This window comes from Oncorhynchus tshawytscha, linkage group LG02, assembly GCF_018296145.1.
Source record: "Oncorhynchus tshawytscha isolate Ot180627B linkage group LG02, Otsh_v2.0, whole genome shotgun sequence".
NCBI lineage: Eukaryota > Metazoa > Chordata > Actinopteri > Salmoniformes > Salmonidae > Oncorhynchus > Oncorhynchus tshawytscha.
This window is the reverse complement of record NC_056430.1, coordinates 24,703,032-24,719,589: the sequence shown is the minus strand read 5'-3', so window position 1 is coordinate 24,719,589 and position 16,558 is coordinate 24,703,032. Positions and strand designations below refer to the sequence as shown.

General features: G+C 42.4%; 1 protein-coding gene across 5 annotated transcripts in view; it reads right to left on the bottom strand.

Annotated features, from left to right (window-relative positions):
• Window positions 1–5,173: 5,173 nt before the first annotated feature.
• The window catches only part of cadpsa (Ca2+-dependent activator protein for secretion a), a 139,341-nt gene continuing 127,956 nt past the window's right edge, over window positions 5,174–16,558 (bottom strand). For all 5 annotated transcript variants that reach the window (XM_024380273.2, XM_024380288.2, XM_024380294.2 and 2 more), the window contains 2 exons: window positions 6,941–7,045; window positions 5,174–6,168 (listed from right to left, as the gene is read on the bottom strand). In XM_024380273.2, the coding sequence (XP_024236041.1) occupies window positions 5,995–6,168; window positions 6,941–7,045 (279 nt within the window). In that variant the 3' untranslated portion in view covers window positions 5,174–5,994. The remainder of the gene's footprint in view (window positions 6,169–6,940; window positions 7,046–16,558) is intronic.

The window sequence follows — 16,558 nt, the reverse complement described above, 5'->3', positions numbered from 1 at the left end:
CGTTATGACAGTGTTCTCCCTGTACACCAAATCAGAACCCGTAGGATAAAAGGGGCATAAGAAGACAATGAAAGTTCTTACAATATTACATTTCTCTAAAACAGGCTATCGGCAACATGTGCACCATCATGTCAGAACAGTAGGCTAAGTTATGAGGGTGAAAGGGACCAAATGATTAGGGTGAGGCACATGAGCTACTAACAGCTTACTGGACAACATACACTTAGTATTACTTTCTTAGCTACAATATACATATCTCCCTGGCAAATTACATAATTTATGCAGCTGTATACAAGACATTTTTGGACTCACCTTGTTGTGCTGTGCTCACTTGAACAGGAAGGTGGTGCGGCGGTCCTTGTGGGCAAATTTTGTCATCAAACTTTGTCATCAAAGTCTGGCATTCACTGGATTTACAGTGCTTTCAAGACAACTGAAAAACTGAACTGAAAAACTGACAACTGAAAAACAAGGTCAAATCATGACATCAGTGATCTTCAGCTCAGAGCTCTAGAAAGAGGCCCGAGTTCCCAACTTGGAATTCCGAGTTGGATGACCGTTCAAAACGTATTTTCGCAGTTGGAGCTGTCTTAATAAAGTCTGAGATTTCCCAGTTCCAAGTTTCCAGATGTTTTGAATGCTGCAGAAGTCATGCTGGATTGACAGCATGGCCAATGTATTCAACCTTTTCTGGCCCATGGTGTTGAATGTTTATCCTTTTAAGCTTGGAAAAGAAACCCTTAAACCCAGACTTGGACCACAATTTGTGTCCAATGGCCAATGAGCAATGATACATTTTATCTAAAATTTCTCTTCATATGACAAGGATTTTCCAGTAGATTTTTGACATGATTCATGAAGATGCCTGCTTGTCTAGCTAAGATTTTGAAAGTATGATGTTTACATAATCAGTCCAATCAAACCTACGGTAGATATAACGTGATTTGACATCATTTTATCTGTGACCAATAACCTTGAATCTTCTTGGATGGGCACTTCTAATGTAACTCTATGTCAGCACCCGAGCTCAGCACCCGAGATTTTGCGGTGACGTTGTGTCCCCATGAGTGACAGAACACTGAGCCAATCGTAGCACAACTAGAGAACATTACCAACCTCTACAGTACGTTCCGTATTTTCCGCTGGCTGCCCCACAACTACAGAAAGCACTGAGCTGAAACACCTGCATTTTGGAGCTGCCTTTCTCACGAAAGCAAAAAAGAGACCATGTTTGTATGCGGCTTTACTAACTCAATGATTGTTTGTTTTACATTGTTTTCAATCTGAAATGGGACACGTATTAATGCCAAAATAACAAAATAACATGCCCTGAATGACGGGTTGCCACTGGTCTGCTCAATCGGAAATAACCTTTTACATTTTGATTGTGCAAAAGACTCCAAGGAACACGTATATGTCTTCTTTCCCCCCCTACGATGGTCACAAGTTGCGCAGGACACATTAGCAGGGACTGTGACAAGACTGCAATTGAAAACAATGCATCTCTTTTTTTCTACACACACAATTATTACCTGATGATTTTCACAGATAATACACCTTTCCCATATTCAGACATTTGACATATTTTGTACAACTAATTTCTACTCTCAATTCCCTGCAATGACAAAATATGTTTTCACCCTTCATCCAGACCATAGGCTTGTTCTCGAGTAAGACACATGATTTGCTTGTTTTTTGTTTTGAATCACCTTATTCCCACAACACTAGGTCTAAATCTTGTTTTTGTAAATTTTCTAAGAAGGATTTGTTGTTCGCCCTTCTTCTCTGAAATAATTAAAAATATCTATCTTCTTTTAATTTGTGGCTTTATTAAATTTAATCCCCTTGACTTTACTGATATCTGTCATCTTGGCCCTGATTACTTTTTTTTGTTGCAGAATAATTTTAATCTGGTGGAGATCTGGCAAAGTCCATATCATCTTTGGCCATTCTTCCAATCTTCTTCTGGGCTGTAATATAAACTCTGAAGATGAGTGATGCTTTAATCCAACACACTAATCTCAGACTCTTTTCTTAGGACATTACCGTGACAGGAAGGGGGGTAGACAAGGGGTTACAAGGGCAGGGTTTTTAAATATGTTTTTTAATATGTATTGTGCATTCAGGTTCAGGGAATCCGTTAACCTCATCAGTTTGAATATGTTTTTCTTTACATAACTTTTTACATGAACCCTTTACATTAATTTGTATGGGCAGATTAGTTACATTTCCTATAAGTAATGTTACTATTGAAGTGTCACTTCAATTTCCAGGACTTCACAAGATAACAACAAAGTCACATGAAAAAGCAGTATGTTTGTACAGATAGTTGTATTTTTATTTTGTTGGCCCCAGTTCTGTAGCCTGGGTGCCAGTCTGTTTCTGCTCTCTTGTCAACTGCTTATGAAATTGGTTTGAAAATGACAATGGAGAAGCACACACAGATCTGGGACCAGGCTACTAGTTTCGTAGCCTCCCATAAGGCAGAAGCACAATGACTCCAGCAGTAACGTTACACAGAGAACAAACACACTTTTTGTGAGGATACCTGGGACATACAGTAACTGCACACGGGGCAATGTACAGTGTGTGTATATAGAAAACAGCGGCAGAGAAAAGACTGGCATACATCATCTCTCACAATCCAGATATAAAAGTGTGGAAACATCTCCTGGAATGGCTGAAGTATAGGGGACACAGAAGAAAGTCTATTTCCCCTTTATGATTTCATATTTTTGTGCTGACTGCTATTATACAGTGAGCTTCAAAAATATTGGTACCGTGACAAATGTGTTGTTGTTTTGGCTCTGCACTCCAGCACTTTGGATTTGAAATAATACAATGACTTGTAAATAAGAATAATTCTTAAGAATTCGTAAGAATTCTTAACACTTCTACATTAATGTGGATGCTACCATGTTTATGGCTAATCCTGAATGAATCGTGAATAAAGATGAATGGGAAAGTTAAACACAAATATCATACCCCCCAAAAAATGCTAACCTCCCCTGTTATTCTAATGGTGAGAGGATAGCATGTCTTGGGGGCATTATGTGTGTCTAACTTTCTCACTCATTATTCACGATTCATTCAGGATTATCCAATAATCATGGTAACATCCACATGAATGTAGAAGTGTTTAGAAACATATTCTATTCTTATTTACAATAAAATACAATACATTATTTACCATTCAATTCTATTGGGAATGAAATGATCTGAAATACAACCAAAACCAACAACAAATGCATCCAACAAATTTGTAGTCACAAGCTTGATGTAGTCATTGTGTGCTATGAATATGGGACCAATTATTTTTTACTACTTTAAATGGGGGGACTATGTACAAAAAGTACTGTCATTTCTAAACGGTTCACACGATATGGAGGAAAATACCCTCAAATTAAAGCTGACAGTCTGGACTTTAACTTCATTGACTTTAACCTCATCATCATTGAATAATTCAAATCCAAAGTGCTGGAGTACAGAGCCAAAACAACAAAACACTGTCACAATACTTTTGGAGCTCACTGTTACTAATATATATATATATATATATATATATATATATATATATATATATATATATACAGTGCCTTGCGAAAGTATTCGGCCCCCTTGAACTTTGCGACCCTTTGCCACATTTCAGGCTTCAAACATAAAGATATAAAACTGTATTTTTTTGTGAAGAATCAACAACAAGTGGGACACAATCATGAAGTGGAACGACATTTATTGGATATTTCAAACTTTTTTAACAAATCAAAAACTGAAAAATTGGGCGTGCAAAATTATTCAGCCCCCTTAAGTTAATACTTTGTAGCACCACCTTTTGCTGCGATTACAACTGTAAGTTGCTTGGGTATGTCTCTATCAGTTTTGCACATCGAGAGACTGAAATTTTTGCCCATTCCTCCTTGCAAAACAGCTCGAGCTCAGTGAGGTTGGATGGAGAGCATTTGTGAACAGCAGTTTTCAGTTCTTTCCACAGATTCTCGATTGGATTCAGGTCTGGACTTTGACTTGGCCATTCTAACACCTGGATATGTTTATTTTTGAACCATTCCATTGTAGATTTTGCTTTATGTTTTGGATCATTGTCTTGTTGGAAGACAAATCTCCGTCCCAGTCTCAGGTCTTTTGCAGACTCCATCAGGTTTTCTTCCAGAATGGTCCTGTATTTGGCTCCATCCATCTTCCCATCAATTTTAACCATCTTCCCTGTCCCTGCTGAAGAAAAGCAGGCCCAAACCATGATGCTGCCACCACCATGTTTGACAGTGGGGATGGTGTGGTCAGGGTGATGAGCTGTGTTGCTTTTACGCCAAACATAATGTTTTGCATTGTTGCCAAAAAGTTCAATTTTGGTTTCATCTGACCAGAGCACCTTCTTCCACATGTTTGGTGTGTCTCCCAAGTGGCTTGTGGCAAACTTTAAACAACACTTTTTATGGATATCTTTAAGAAATGGCTTTCTTCTTGCCACTCTTCCATAAAGGCCAGATTTGTGCAATATACGACTGATTGTTGTCCTATGGACAGAGTCTCCCACCTCAGCTGTAGATCTCTGCAGTTCATCCAGAGTGATCATGGGCCTCTTGGCTGCATCTCTGATCAGTCTTCTCCTTGTATGAGCTGAAAGTTTAGAGGGACGGCCAGGTCTTGGTAGATTTGCAGTGGTCTGATACTCCTTCCATTTCAATATTATCGCTTGCACAGTGCTCCTTGGGATGTTTAAAGCTTGGGAAATCTTTTTGTATCCAAATCCGGCTTTAAACTTCTTCACAACAGTATCTCGGACCTGCCTGGTGTGTTCCTTGTTCTTCATGATGCTCTCTGCGCTTTTAACGGACCTCTGAGACTATCACATTGCAGGTGCATTTATACGGAGACGTGATTACACACAGGTGGATTGTATTTATCATCATTAGTCATTTAGGTCAACATTGGATCATTCAGAGATCCTCACTGAACTTCTGGAGAGAGTTTGCTGCACTGAAAGTAAAGGGGCTGAATAATTTTGCACGCCCAATTTTTCAGTTTTTGATTTGTTAAAAAAGTTTGAAATATCCAATAAATGTCGTTCCACTTCATGATTGTGTCCCACTTGTTGTTGATTCTTCACAAAAAAATACAGTTTTATATCTTTATGTTTGAAGCCTGAAATGTGGCAAAAGGTTGCAAAGTTCAAGGGGGCCGAATACTTTCGCAAGGCACTATATATACATATATATATATATTTTTTTTGAAACATAAAATGATCAATAAATACATCCACAAGCTATAACAACGAAACAATGAAAATATTGCATTTTAAAAAACGACATTGTTTAAAAAGGGGGCTAAATGTTTTACCAGTGAGGGAACATTTTTGTAGTAGTACTGAATTCAGTCGACAAAAGTCAATTCTACATTGATGTTGTTAAGAGGATGGATAGCTACGTTTTATAATGTATTGCAACCTAGATACAAACAGGTTGTCTGTCTGACTGTGGTTTGTTCCCTTTAGGCAGTAGACGTTCGCTCTGAGAGGAATAAGAACAATAGGAGGTCCTACTCTCCGCCTCACAATGATGTACCATTACTGTTTTCACAGTACGTTAACAAAGCGCCTCAACAGGTTTGCATTCAACATGGACACACCAAGCATTACCCCCAATCATTGTACTTAACACCACATACACATGGTCCTCCATATTGCTTAGGAACATTAAGGAGTGGATTTAGGAGAATGAGCCAGAAATCTCCGCTAACTTTTTTCATAAAACACCTACAATTTAGTTAAACAATTATTATATATTTCATAATTATAATATACTATATACTATACTAATATCATTATAATTTCTATATTCAGTTATTAATTTGTATTTTTGTTCCTTTGTGGGTATTTCTATCTGACAGAGAAAAATAACACAGTTGGTAGGTACAGTACATGCATTGATTCACAGGTTAAGACGGATGCGAATGGCCCCTTCATCCCGTGATGTTGATCTAGACATCATCATCGTCTTCATCACTGTCCTTCATGGATATGCCCGCCATCCCTCCTTCCCTCACCGATGCTGTGGCCTCCTCCAGGGTCAGTCTGTTCCTCACCGTGTCATACATCTTACTGTTCAGAGTGGAGTCCAGGACGCCCTGCAGCCGGAAGTCACGGTACTTTTTCTGGAAGAACAAACCCCCAAGAGAATAAAAACACTGGTCAGGGTTGGGACTAGCACACAGAGGAAGCATTCTCAGTCAGTTGCTAAGGCAAGAGAGGACATGAAGCCAGGAATGCACTGCAATGTTTGGGTACATCTTGATTGTCTAGGGTGGCCTCCTTTCCTCATCTCCTTTCCTCCATCTGAATCATTAGAAGAATTAGACAGGTGACAGCAGACAGGTGTTATAATGTGTTCACCTAACCTGTGTTTTCATATCAGTAAAAATGCAGCGGACGCAATGAGAAGAGGACACTTAATAGTTCACAATATTTTAGACCTTTAGCAAATTACCCATGAGTAGCATTTTCCCAAAAGACACGTGTACTAAATCATCAATACACAAGGCACTAAAAACTATATGTTGCATGTCAGGCCAGATCCCATGCATGCATGTACTGATCAGCCCTTACAAGTCACTACTGCATGTATAGGGAGACAGTCTCTCAGAGAACAGAAATAAATGTGTGACGTGATGTTATGCTGGTAGGACTTAGTAGTTACTGCTCACACTGAAATATTAATACAGGTTAAATAACCAATTGTTGTCACTACTAGGCTTTATATCAACCCAAGAGAAGGTAGCTCACAACTCATTTAATAAGGGTCACAGATTAAGACGAGAAATGCTGGAATTCTACACTACTTGATTGTGATATCTATCGATCTATATATATTACTTTGAACTAATAACCAATTGGTTTGCGAGGCCCTGGTTGCTGAGCTTGTCTTACCTTGGCTACTCTGATTAGGATCTTGAGCTGGTAGACATGGAGCTGCAGGTCCATCCGGTCAGTTAGCCACGTACCCAGGAGGTTCATGGTGCTGGTGTACCATTGCTGCAACACAAAAACACAGCATTCTCCAGCAAAACACACACACACACACACACACAGACAACCAGAATACAGAAAAAGAGCAGAACCCGCATTTCATCGGAATTTACACGCTCACTCCTTCAGGCCCTCTGTCTTTCTCCTCTCGTCTCTATCCCCCTCTCATTCTCTCTCCATCTCAACAACTCCCTCTCCGTCTCTTTCACTCACTCATTCCCCTCTGACTGACTCCCTCTCGCTGTCTCCCTCTCTCAGCTGAGGGGAGAGTAAACTGGAAGAACTTCTTCTATAACCGGAGCAGCAGCTAGTCGGAGAAGCTAGCCGAGAGGCTCCAGATGTTTATCTGTGGGCTGAGTCCTGTTTGAAGTCTAATTGATTGGTAATGATCAGAGCAGGCTGATGCTAATCAGAGTGGACCAGTGCTCAACAGTCAGAAAGAAGCAAGGAGGAGGGGGACATATCTGGGGTGACTGAGTTTGTGTTGCTGAAATTCACTCTGTCAACGAAAGGCCTTCTGCACTGTCCTTTTTACACATGTACAAAAAAGACTCAATAAATATGAGAACAATTTTTCAGTCCACACGGAAAATGTTCTATCAGGGAGCTCAATAGAACGTAGGTATCAGTAGCTACTTGACATTTCAAGTGAACATACCCCAGTAGTGACAACAGTATACACATCTTCAGTTCCTGCTCCACGAGGTGACGATGTAGCTACTCCTTGGAGTTGTGCTAGGGTAAGTAAGAGTACAACATAAAGGCCGGAATCACTGTGGTGACCTGCTGCGTGTGTATCACTGTGGCAGCTTCCTCTCTGCCGCTCTGTGCCTGTGAAGGTATCGCCATGGCAGCAGGGCTGTGATCTCGGCCCAAGCACGACCCCCCATCTAGAGGCCAGGCCTGGAGTGACTGCTCTCTCTCTCTCTATCTCTCTCTCTCCCTCACCCTCATCTTTTCCCTCTGCCGGTCTTCCATCTCTCCCTGTCAGCCTTAGCCTCCACATGCTCTCCTCTCTTTATCTTTGCTCAACTCTCTCACTCACTTTCATAACCTCTGAATAGGGTTATTTCATCACTCCCCCCACTCATTATTACTTGAACCCATTATTTCACTCTTCTGTCACATTCTCCTTCCCAGTCTCAGTTCTGATAATAACCGACAGTCATCTTCTAGAGAACACTGGTCATTTATGATCAAATATGACATTTCATACCAAACAGAAGCTTCTAAGAGGTTTCTCTTAAGTTGACCACATTCCACAATGAAGCAGCAATGAGGAGCAGTGGGATATATACGTGTGGGTGTGTGTGCTCAAGCGAAACTTGGAGACAGACGGACTCTGATGCCAGGCTTGTGAAATGAACAGTGATGGCACTCTTGCTTTGTTCAACTATGAACAGACTAACAAACCCTAACCAATTTCTCAGAGCAGATGAACACACCCAGGAACTCACTCTTTTTAGGCTCGATTGGGATCAGCAGGAGGCTAGCAATAGCTGACAGCCAAAACACATGTAATATGGCTCTGAATAAATAATGTCAAAACCCAACAGGGACAAAATCTGTGACATTCTAACGAGTTCTGATATTAGGGATTGGATAATGGAGGTTTTGGGGGGTTGTGTGTCTTTGTGTGTGTTTGTGTGTTCGTGTGCGTACGGGTAGGAGTTCCAATGCTTCATCACACACATACATACATGAACATCTGCAGGACCCATCCCCCTTGGAGTGACGAGCTGGGAGGCAGTGAGACCTCCTGCCCCCTGCAACACCAACCTCCTCCCCATGCCCCTTCACCACCACCACCACACACAACACCCGGCCTTGAACCTGGTGTTCACACTCATATCTGACATGTTACAGGAAGCCATAACGCCTGGCAGGGGGGCAACCAACAGAATTCAGTGCAAATCTGCACACCCCTCCCCTTGTATCCCAATGCATACACACATACACCCGTCCCACAAATACACACACATGAATACATTCACATACGTGCGCATACACACATGCATATACAAACCCCCCCCCCTTTTCTTTCACACACCTCATGGGTCCTCACCCCTCCTTTGCGAGGCTGGGACAGAGGACTGGTAAGGGGTCGGCTTAGGCCTTTGTGCTGGGCCCCCAAAAATCACAAAAAAGCAGGAATGCTGGAGGAGAGGCAGGGCCCTCCATAGGGGGTACAGGGGGATTACAAGCAACCTGCGACTCTGCCTCTTCCTGCCCTTGCTGGTGGTAATGTGTGTGTGTGTGTGTGTGTGTGTGTGTGTGTGTGTGTGTGTGTGTGTGTGTGTGTGTGTGTGTGTGTGTGTGTGTGTGTGTGTGTTATTGTGTGTAGGTCTGTGTGTGTGCATGTGATTGTGTATGTGTCAGTGCTACATACCAGATTGGATCTGGTCTGAACGGGCTGGGACCTTGCAGTAGGAGAGAGTGTACTGTATTTGTGTGTGTGTCAGTGCTCCACAGATTGGGCCTGGTTGGTGCGAGGCTAGGGTGTGTAGTAGGTGTCCTGCTGGAACCCAGCTGTGTCTGCAATTAGCGGGAGGCATGGAATGATGATTGTTGCTGTGACAATGCTAATGCAAAGCGACAGGCATAGTTCTAAAGGAGAGGGGAGGTCGCTGTGTTTCAGAGAGACATAATGCACCACTACTTTTTCCTTCTTCCACACACACACACACACACACACACACACACACACACACACACACACACACACACACACACACACACACACACACACACACACACACACACACACACACACAGTACGCCTCCACACTCCAAGCCCCTTAAAATGAAAACCAAACATTCTTAAAAAATCCATTAAAGAGTGGTAGGGCCGATCGAAGGCACAACCTTTCTCCAGCACTCTTGGCCAGGATGTCTAGTGCAGGGCTTTGTTAGTGGTTAAAAAGAGCTGTCCACACTGGTCTAGCTGGCAGCTCGGGCCGCTAAATTAGGCCCCCCAGTGGGCAGCTGAGGGGAGGACCCGGGGGTTGAGAAGTCTTTAAATCTGACTACAAGACATTATGCACTTACGACAAAGGGGCAGAGTAATCCTACCTGCTTGCTTTTCACCGCTGCTGCCTGCCTGTTATTGTCTGATTTATAGCTCATGAGAGGAGGCCCATTGATGACGGAACTCAATTACCATAGTAACCCACACCGGTGACCCCCAGCCCCCCCCGTCTCCCCGTCTCCCCCATTAGGGCTAAGCTGACCCCAGGGGTAGTCAGTCCTTTCACAGGAAGCTGACGGCCCTAACCATGTCCCTCCACGCTGGGAGAGCACCGCCACGGCTGTAGCCCTCAGATCCTGCCAGCGCCCTGCGCTCTGCTCTGACCGCTCTCCTTTCTACTCCTCTAAACCTCGGGGAGCGCAGTGCTCTGAATGGCAGAATTGAAATAAAGTTTCAGGCTCAGCAAGCTTATGGGCTTCAAACTGTTCTGATTGTGCCGCCTATACAAAGGAGAGCCCAGCCAACAATTCATACGCTTCAGCGCAACCTTAAGTGGAACAAAAATCCTCTGTGTGCCCAACCACTACTAGATCGCTATGATAATCAGTCTTTCTTTAAAATAAATTTGAAATAAATCAGGTTAACAATAAGTGTTCTTTGCATATCTAACACAAGGCTAACATAAATGTTTATATCAAATGAAAGCAAGCGAGAGGCTCTCAATCGTTTCTGAACTGTTTTCTGTTGAAATCCAAGTCTCTCACAAAAGCACCAGTCACATTACACTAGTGAGTGTCAGTTGAACTGATTACAGTGTCCAAATAAGAGAGTAATTTACAAAAACATGGTTAAAAAAAGAGAGAAAGAGCTTGTTGTGAGGAACGAAACGGTTGGAATTATTGACTACGCAGCGTCATTGAGTAAACACACAATAAAGGACAGAAAAGCTCAGTGGAGAAAAAAACAGAGCCACGGTCTGAGCAAAGTGAGCCATTCTCCTCACAAAAGGCCGCTTAGAGGCGGATTGAGGGGCTCAGAATGACGGGTAAAACACTTGTGGGCTTCAGACTCTATAGGGGGAGCGAAATGGAATAAGCCAGCAAGCACTTGAGGATCCCGCCGAGCACCTGAATGGGAAGGAGGGACGGGGGGGCGGAGAGGGGGTGCAGAAGGTGAATGGCCTGCCTTTCGGGACCAATTTGTCTCTTTTCACCCTTTTCCCCTGCCTCTCCGCTGACAGATGTACAAAGAGGGACCCGCACTGAGCCTCTCATCCACACGCACCCGCAAGCAGCTGTCACTTTTGTCAGACAAGTTAATCAAACAAATGCCACCATACCTCCCTTTAGATAAAGAGGGAGAAAGAGAGGGAAACAGAGAAAGAAAGACACAGAGAGAGAAAGAGAGAGAAAATGGTGTGTGTATGTAATGTATGTGTGATCAACCAACCCGATCACCCCCCTTCACCAAACAGTGGGACTTGTCCCACTCAACATAAAAGACAGCTTCATTTAACTTCCATTTCCCTCATCTTATGTTATTCATCCATTCCTGCCCTCATCTGGTTTTGACCACTGACATGGACCTCTGGGGTAAGTCAGAAGGGATTTATGCCAGAGTCTGAGATCACAGTGAGGGTAGATGGATGGAAACAAAATGCTCCCTCAGTAATTATAAAGAGTCTAAGCTGCTTACAGGCTTCATTAAAAGGAAGCGAAACCTTTTGACATATTTTCAACAGTCACATTGAATCAATATACTACCTGTTTGTTATCCTTAGTCTTTTTTTATTCTATCCTACTATTGTTCAGATTCATCATCCATTCTAGAGACTCTTTTCACTATTGGTTTATATCAACATAATGAGATCATGGGTTTACATGGAAAAAACACATCATTGTGGTCCTCTGTGGCTGAGTTGGTAGAGCACTGCACTTGCAATGACAAGATTGCAGGTTCAATTCCTGCTGGGACCACCAATATTAAAACGTATGCAGGCACTACTGTAAGTTGCTTTGAATAAAAGCGCCTGCTAAATAGCAGATATTATTACATATATGTTTTTTAATATCCTAAGAATAGCCTGCGTTATGTTAACACGTCCTCATCCCCCTAAAAGCCATAAACACATTTCTTCAACCATATTTGTGACAACGTAGATTTTCCAAGAGTAAATTACGCTTTTGTTTTAATAGTAAACATGTTCGCTTCTCTTTTTGTTGATGTAATTTGATATGAAGTTAATCCAACTGATAAAGATCAACAGCACTAAACAAAACATTTCAATGAATAAAATATAGCACGTCATGAATATAGTATAGTATTCAATAAGGTCAACACAGTATTTCATTTGTAAAAGTGAAAAAACAAATTCTCCAAAATTAAACACTGGATGGAGAACAACAGCAGATAAATCATGAGTGGCTATTTATAATAACTCCACCTAATAAAGTATTTATAATGGATTAGTAAATAGTTCATTCATAATTTATAATTCATTAATCCATTCATAAGATGTTTACTATAATGCTTTTTTGGCTGAGAGTTACCTTTTTCGTGGAGTTCGCAAACTGGAATTCCCATTACTAACAAGAACTCAAATGTTAAATAGTTTAATAGTTCCGGGTTGACTGAGATTAGACTACTCTGGAGGAGAACTGCAATCCACACTTTGTTTTTGGTAGAAAGGTCACTGCCATGAAACGCTTATGTTAGCATTTTCAGACTAAAAACTTTATTTTATTACAACAATGTGACTGCTTTGGAATAAAATGTTCAATATATTTTCTTAAGCATTCAATTGTTTAACCATTGATGTGTTTTAGGGGCCATTTTGAGACCTTAAATAGCATCAGCTGGAATGTATACCAATGGCATGTCAATCTTCTGTGAGAAATTACACTAGTCATTCAAAACATTTATAAAGTGTTTATAAAGTATACAAGTGCATTCGGAAAGTATTCAGACCCCTTGACTTTTTTCACATTTTGTTACGTTACAACCTTATTCAACCCTTTTCTCAATCTACACATTACCCAATAATGACAAAGCAAAACAGGTTCAGATAAAAACGAAAATATCACATTTACATAAGTATTCAGACCCTTTACTCAGGACTTTGTTAAAGCACCTTTGGTAGTGATCACAGCCTTGAGTCTTCTTGGGTATTACAAGGTAAGACCCAATTGCAGACTGTGTGAAGTAACAATTTTTATTGTAACAATGGGGCAAGCAGACAACAGGTCAAGGCAGGCAGTGGTAAATAATCCAGAGTAGAGGCAAAGGTACAGGACGGCAGACAAGCTCAGGGTCAGATCAGTCAGAGGTCGGTAAATCCAGAGGTGGAGTAATGTACAGAACGGCAGGCAGGGTCAGGGACAGGCAGAGTGGTCAGGTGGGCGTGTACAGGGTCAGGACAGCCAAGGGTCAAAAACCAGAAGGACAAGAAAAAGAGAGACCAGGGAAAAACAGGAGCTGAGACAAAATGCGGGTAGGCTTGAACAAACAAGACGAGCTGGCACAGACAGACAGACAGAAAAAACAGGTATACATACCCAGAGGATAAGTGGGGAAGATGGGCGACACCTGGAGGGGGTGGAGACAAGCACAAGGACAGGTGAAACAGATCAGGGCGTGACAGGTATGACACTACAAGCTTGGCACACCTGTATTTGTGGAGTTTCTCCCATTCTTCTCTGCAGATCCTCTCAAGCTCTATCAGGTTGGATGAGGAGCATTGCTGCACAGCTATTTTCAGGCCTCTCCAGAGATGATTGATCAGGTTCAAGTCCGGGCTCTGACTGGGACACTCAAGAACATTCAGAATTGTCCCGAAGCCACTCCTGCGTTGTCTTGGCTGTGTGCTTAGGGTCATTGTCCTGTTGGAAGGTGAACCTTCACCCAATCTGAGGTCCTGAGCACTCTGGAGCAGGTTTTCATCAAGGACCTCTCTGTACTTTGCTCAGTTCATATTTCCCTTGATCCCAACCAGTCTCCCAGTCTCTGCCGCTGAAGAACATCCCCACAGCATGATTCTGCCACCGCCATGCTTCACTGTAGGGATGGTGCCAGGTTTCCTCCAGATGTGACACATGGCATTCAGGCCAGAGAGTTCAATGTTGGTTTCATCAGACCAGAGAATCTTGTTTCTCATGGTATGAGTGTCCTTTAGGTGGCTTTTGGCAAACTCCAAGCAGGCTGTCATGTGCCTTTTACTGAGGAGTGGCTTCCGTCTGGCCACTGTACCATAAAGGCTTGATTGGTGGAGTGCTGCAGATATGGTTGTCCTTCTGGAAGGTTCTCCCATCTCCTCATTGGGTTCTTCGTCACCTACCTGACAAAGGCCCTTATCCCCCAATTGCTCAGTTTGGCCGGGGCCAGCTCTAGAAAATGTCTTGTTGGTTCCAAACTTCTTCCATTGAAGAATGATGGAGGGCACTCTGTTCTTGGGGACCTTTAATGCTGGAGAAATGTTGTGGTATCCCTCCCTAGATCCTTGCCTCAACACAATCCTATCTCGGAGCTCTAATTCCTTCAACCTCAAGGCTTAGTTTTTGCTCTGACATGCACTGTCAACTGTGGGACCTTATATCAAATCAAATAACATTTTATTGGTCACATACATATGGTTAGCAGATGTTAATGCGAGGGTAGCGAAATGCTTGTGCTTCTAGTTCCAACAGTGCAGTAATATCTAACAATTCCCAACAACTACCTACTACACACAAATCTAACAAGTAATCTAACAATTCCCCACCAACTACCTTATACACACAAATCTAAAGGGGCGAATGAAAATATATACATATAAATATATGGATGAGCGATGGCCGAACGGCATAGGCAAGGTGCAATAGATTATATAAAATACAGTATATACATGTGATATGAGTAAAGTAAGATATGTAAACATTATTAAAGTGGCATTATTTAAAGTGGCATTGTTTAAAGTGACTAGTGATACATTTATTTAAAGTGTCCAGTGATTGGGTCTCAGTGTAGGCAGCAGCCTCTCTGAGTTAGTGATGGCTATTTAACAGTCTGATGGCCTTGAGCCAGAAGCGTTTTTTTCAATCTCTCAGTTCCAGCTTTGATACACCTGTACTGACCTCTACTTCTGGTTGATGGCAGTGTGAACAGGCAGTGGCTCGGGTGGTTGTTGCCCTTGATGATCTTTTTGGCCTTCCTTTGACAACGGGCGGTAGTCATTTAATTCAGTTGTCTTTGCCTTCTTGGGTACAGGAACAATGGGCGCCATCTTGAAGCATGTGTGGACAACAAACTTGAATAGGGAGTGATTAAATATATCTGTAAAAACACCAGCCAGCTGGTCTGCGCATGCTCTGAGGACACAGCTAGGGATACCTTCTGGGCCAGCAGCCTTGCGATGGTTAACACGTTTAAATGTTTTACTCACGTCAGCCACTGAGAAGGAGAGGGGGGCCCGCAGACTTTGTTAGCGAGCTGAAACAGTGGCACTGTATTATCCTCAAAGCAGTTAAAGAAGGTAGTTTGTGTGGAAGCGTGACGCCGGTATCCGTGACGTGGCTGTTTTTATTTTTGTAGTCTGTGATTTCCTGTAGACCCTGCCACATACGTCTCGTGTCTGAGCCATTTAATTGCGACTCCACCTTGTCCCTGTACCGGCATTTCACTTGTTTTGATTGCCTTGGGGTGGGAATAACTACACTGTTTATGTTCAGCCATATCTCCAGACCTCTTTCCATGGTTAAATGCGGTGGATCGCTCTTTCAGTTTTACGCGAATGCCGCCATCCATCCATCCACGGTTTCTGTTTAGGGTAGGTTTTAAATGGTCACAGTGGCTATGACGTCTCCAATGCATTAATTTATAAACGCATTCACCGAGTCAGCATATAAGTCAATATTGTCCTCTGAGGCTGATTGGAACATATTCCTGTCCGCATGATCAAAACAATCTTGGAGTGTGGCTTCCGATTTGTCAGACCAGTGTTGAATGGTTCTCGTCACTGGTACATCCTGTTTGAGTTTCTGCCTATAAGCCGGGACGAGCAAGATGGCATCGTGGTCGGATTGGCCGAAGGGAGGGCGGGAGAGGGCTTTGTATGGACCACGGAAGTTAGACAAGCAGTGGTCAAGAGTATTAGCCCTAAGTGTCGTGCAATCAATATGCTGATACAATTTAGGTAGCATTGTTCTCAAATTTGCTTTGTTAAAATCTTCAGCTACAATAAATGCAGCCTCCGGATATATAGTTTTCAATTTACATAAGAGTCCAGTGAAGTTCCTTGAGGGCCGTCTTGGTGTTCGCTTGAGGGGGGTTGTACACAGCTGTGACTATAACTGACAAGAATTCTCTTGGTAGGTAGAATGGCTGACATTTTATTGTAAGAAATTCTAGGTCGGGTGAACAGAAGGACTTGAGTTCCTGTATGTTGTTATGATTGCACCAAGAGTTGTTAATCATAAAGCATACACCCCCGTCCTTCCTCTTCCCAGTGAGGTGTTTATCTCTGTCGGCGTGATGCATGGAGAACCAATTCCAACAATATATCTCGAGAAAGCCATGTT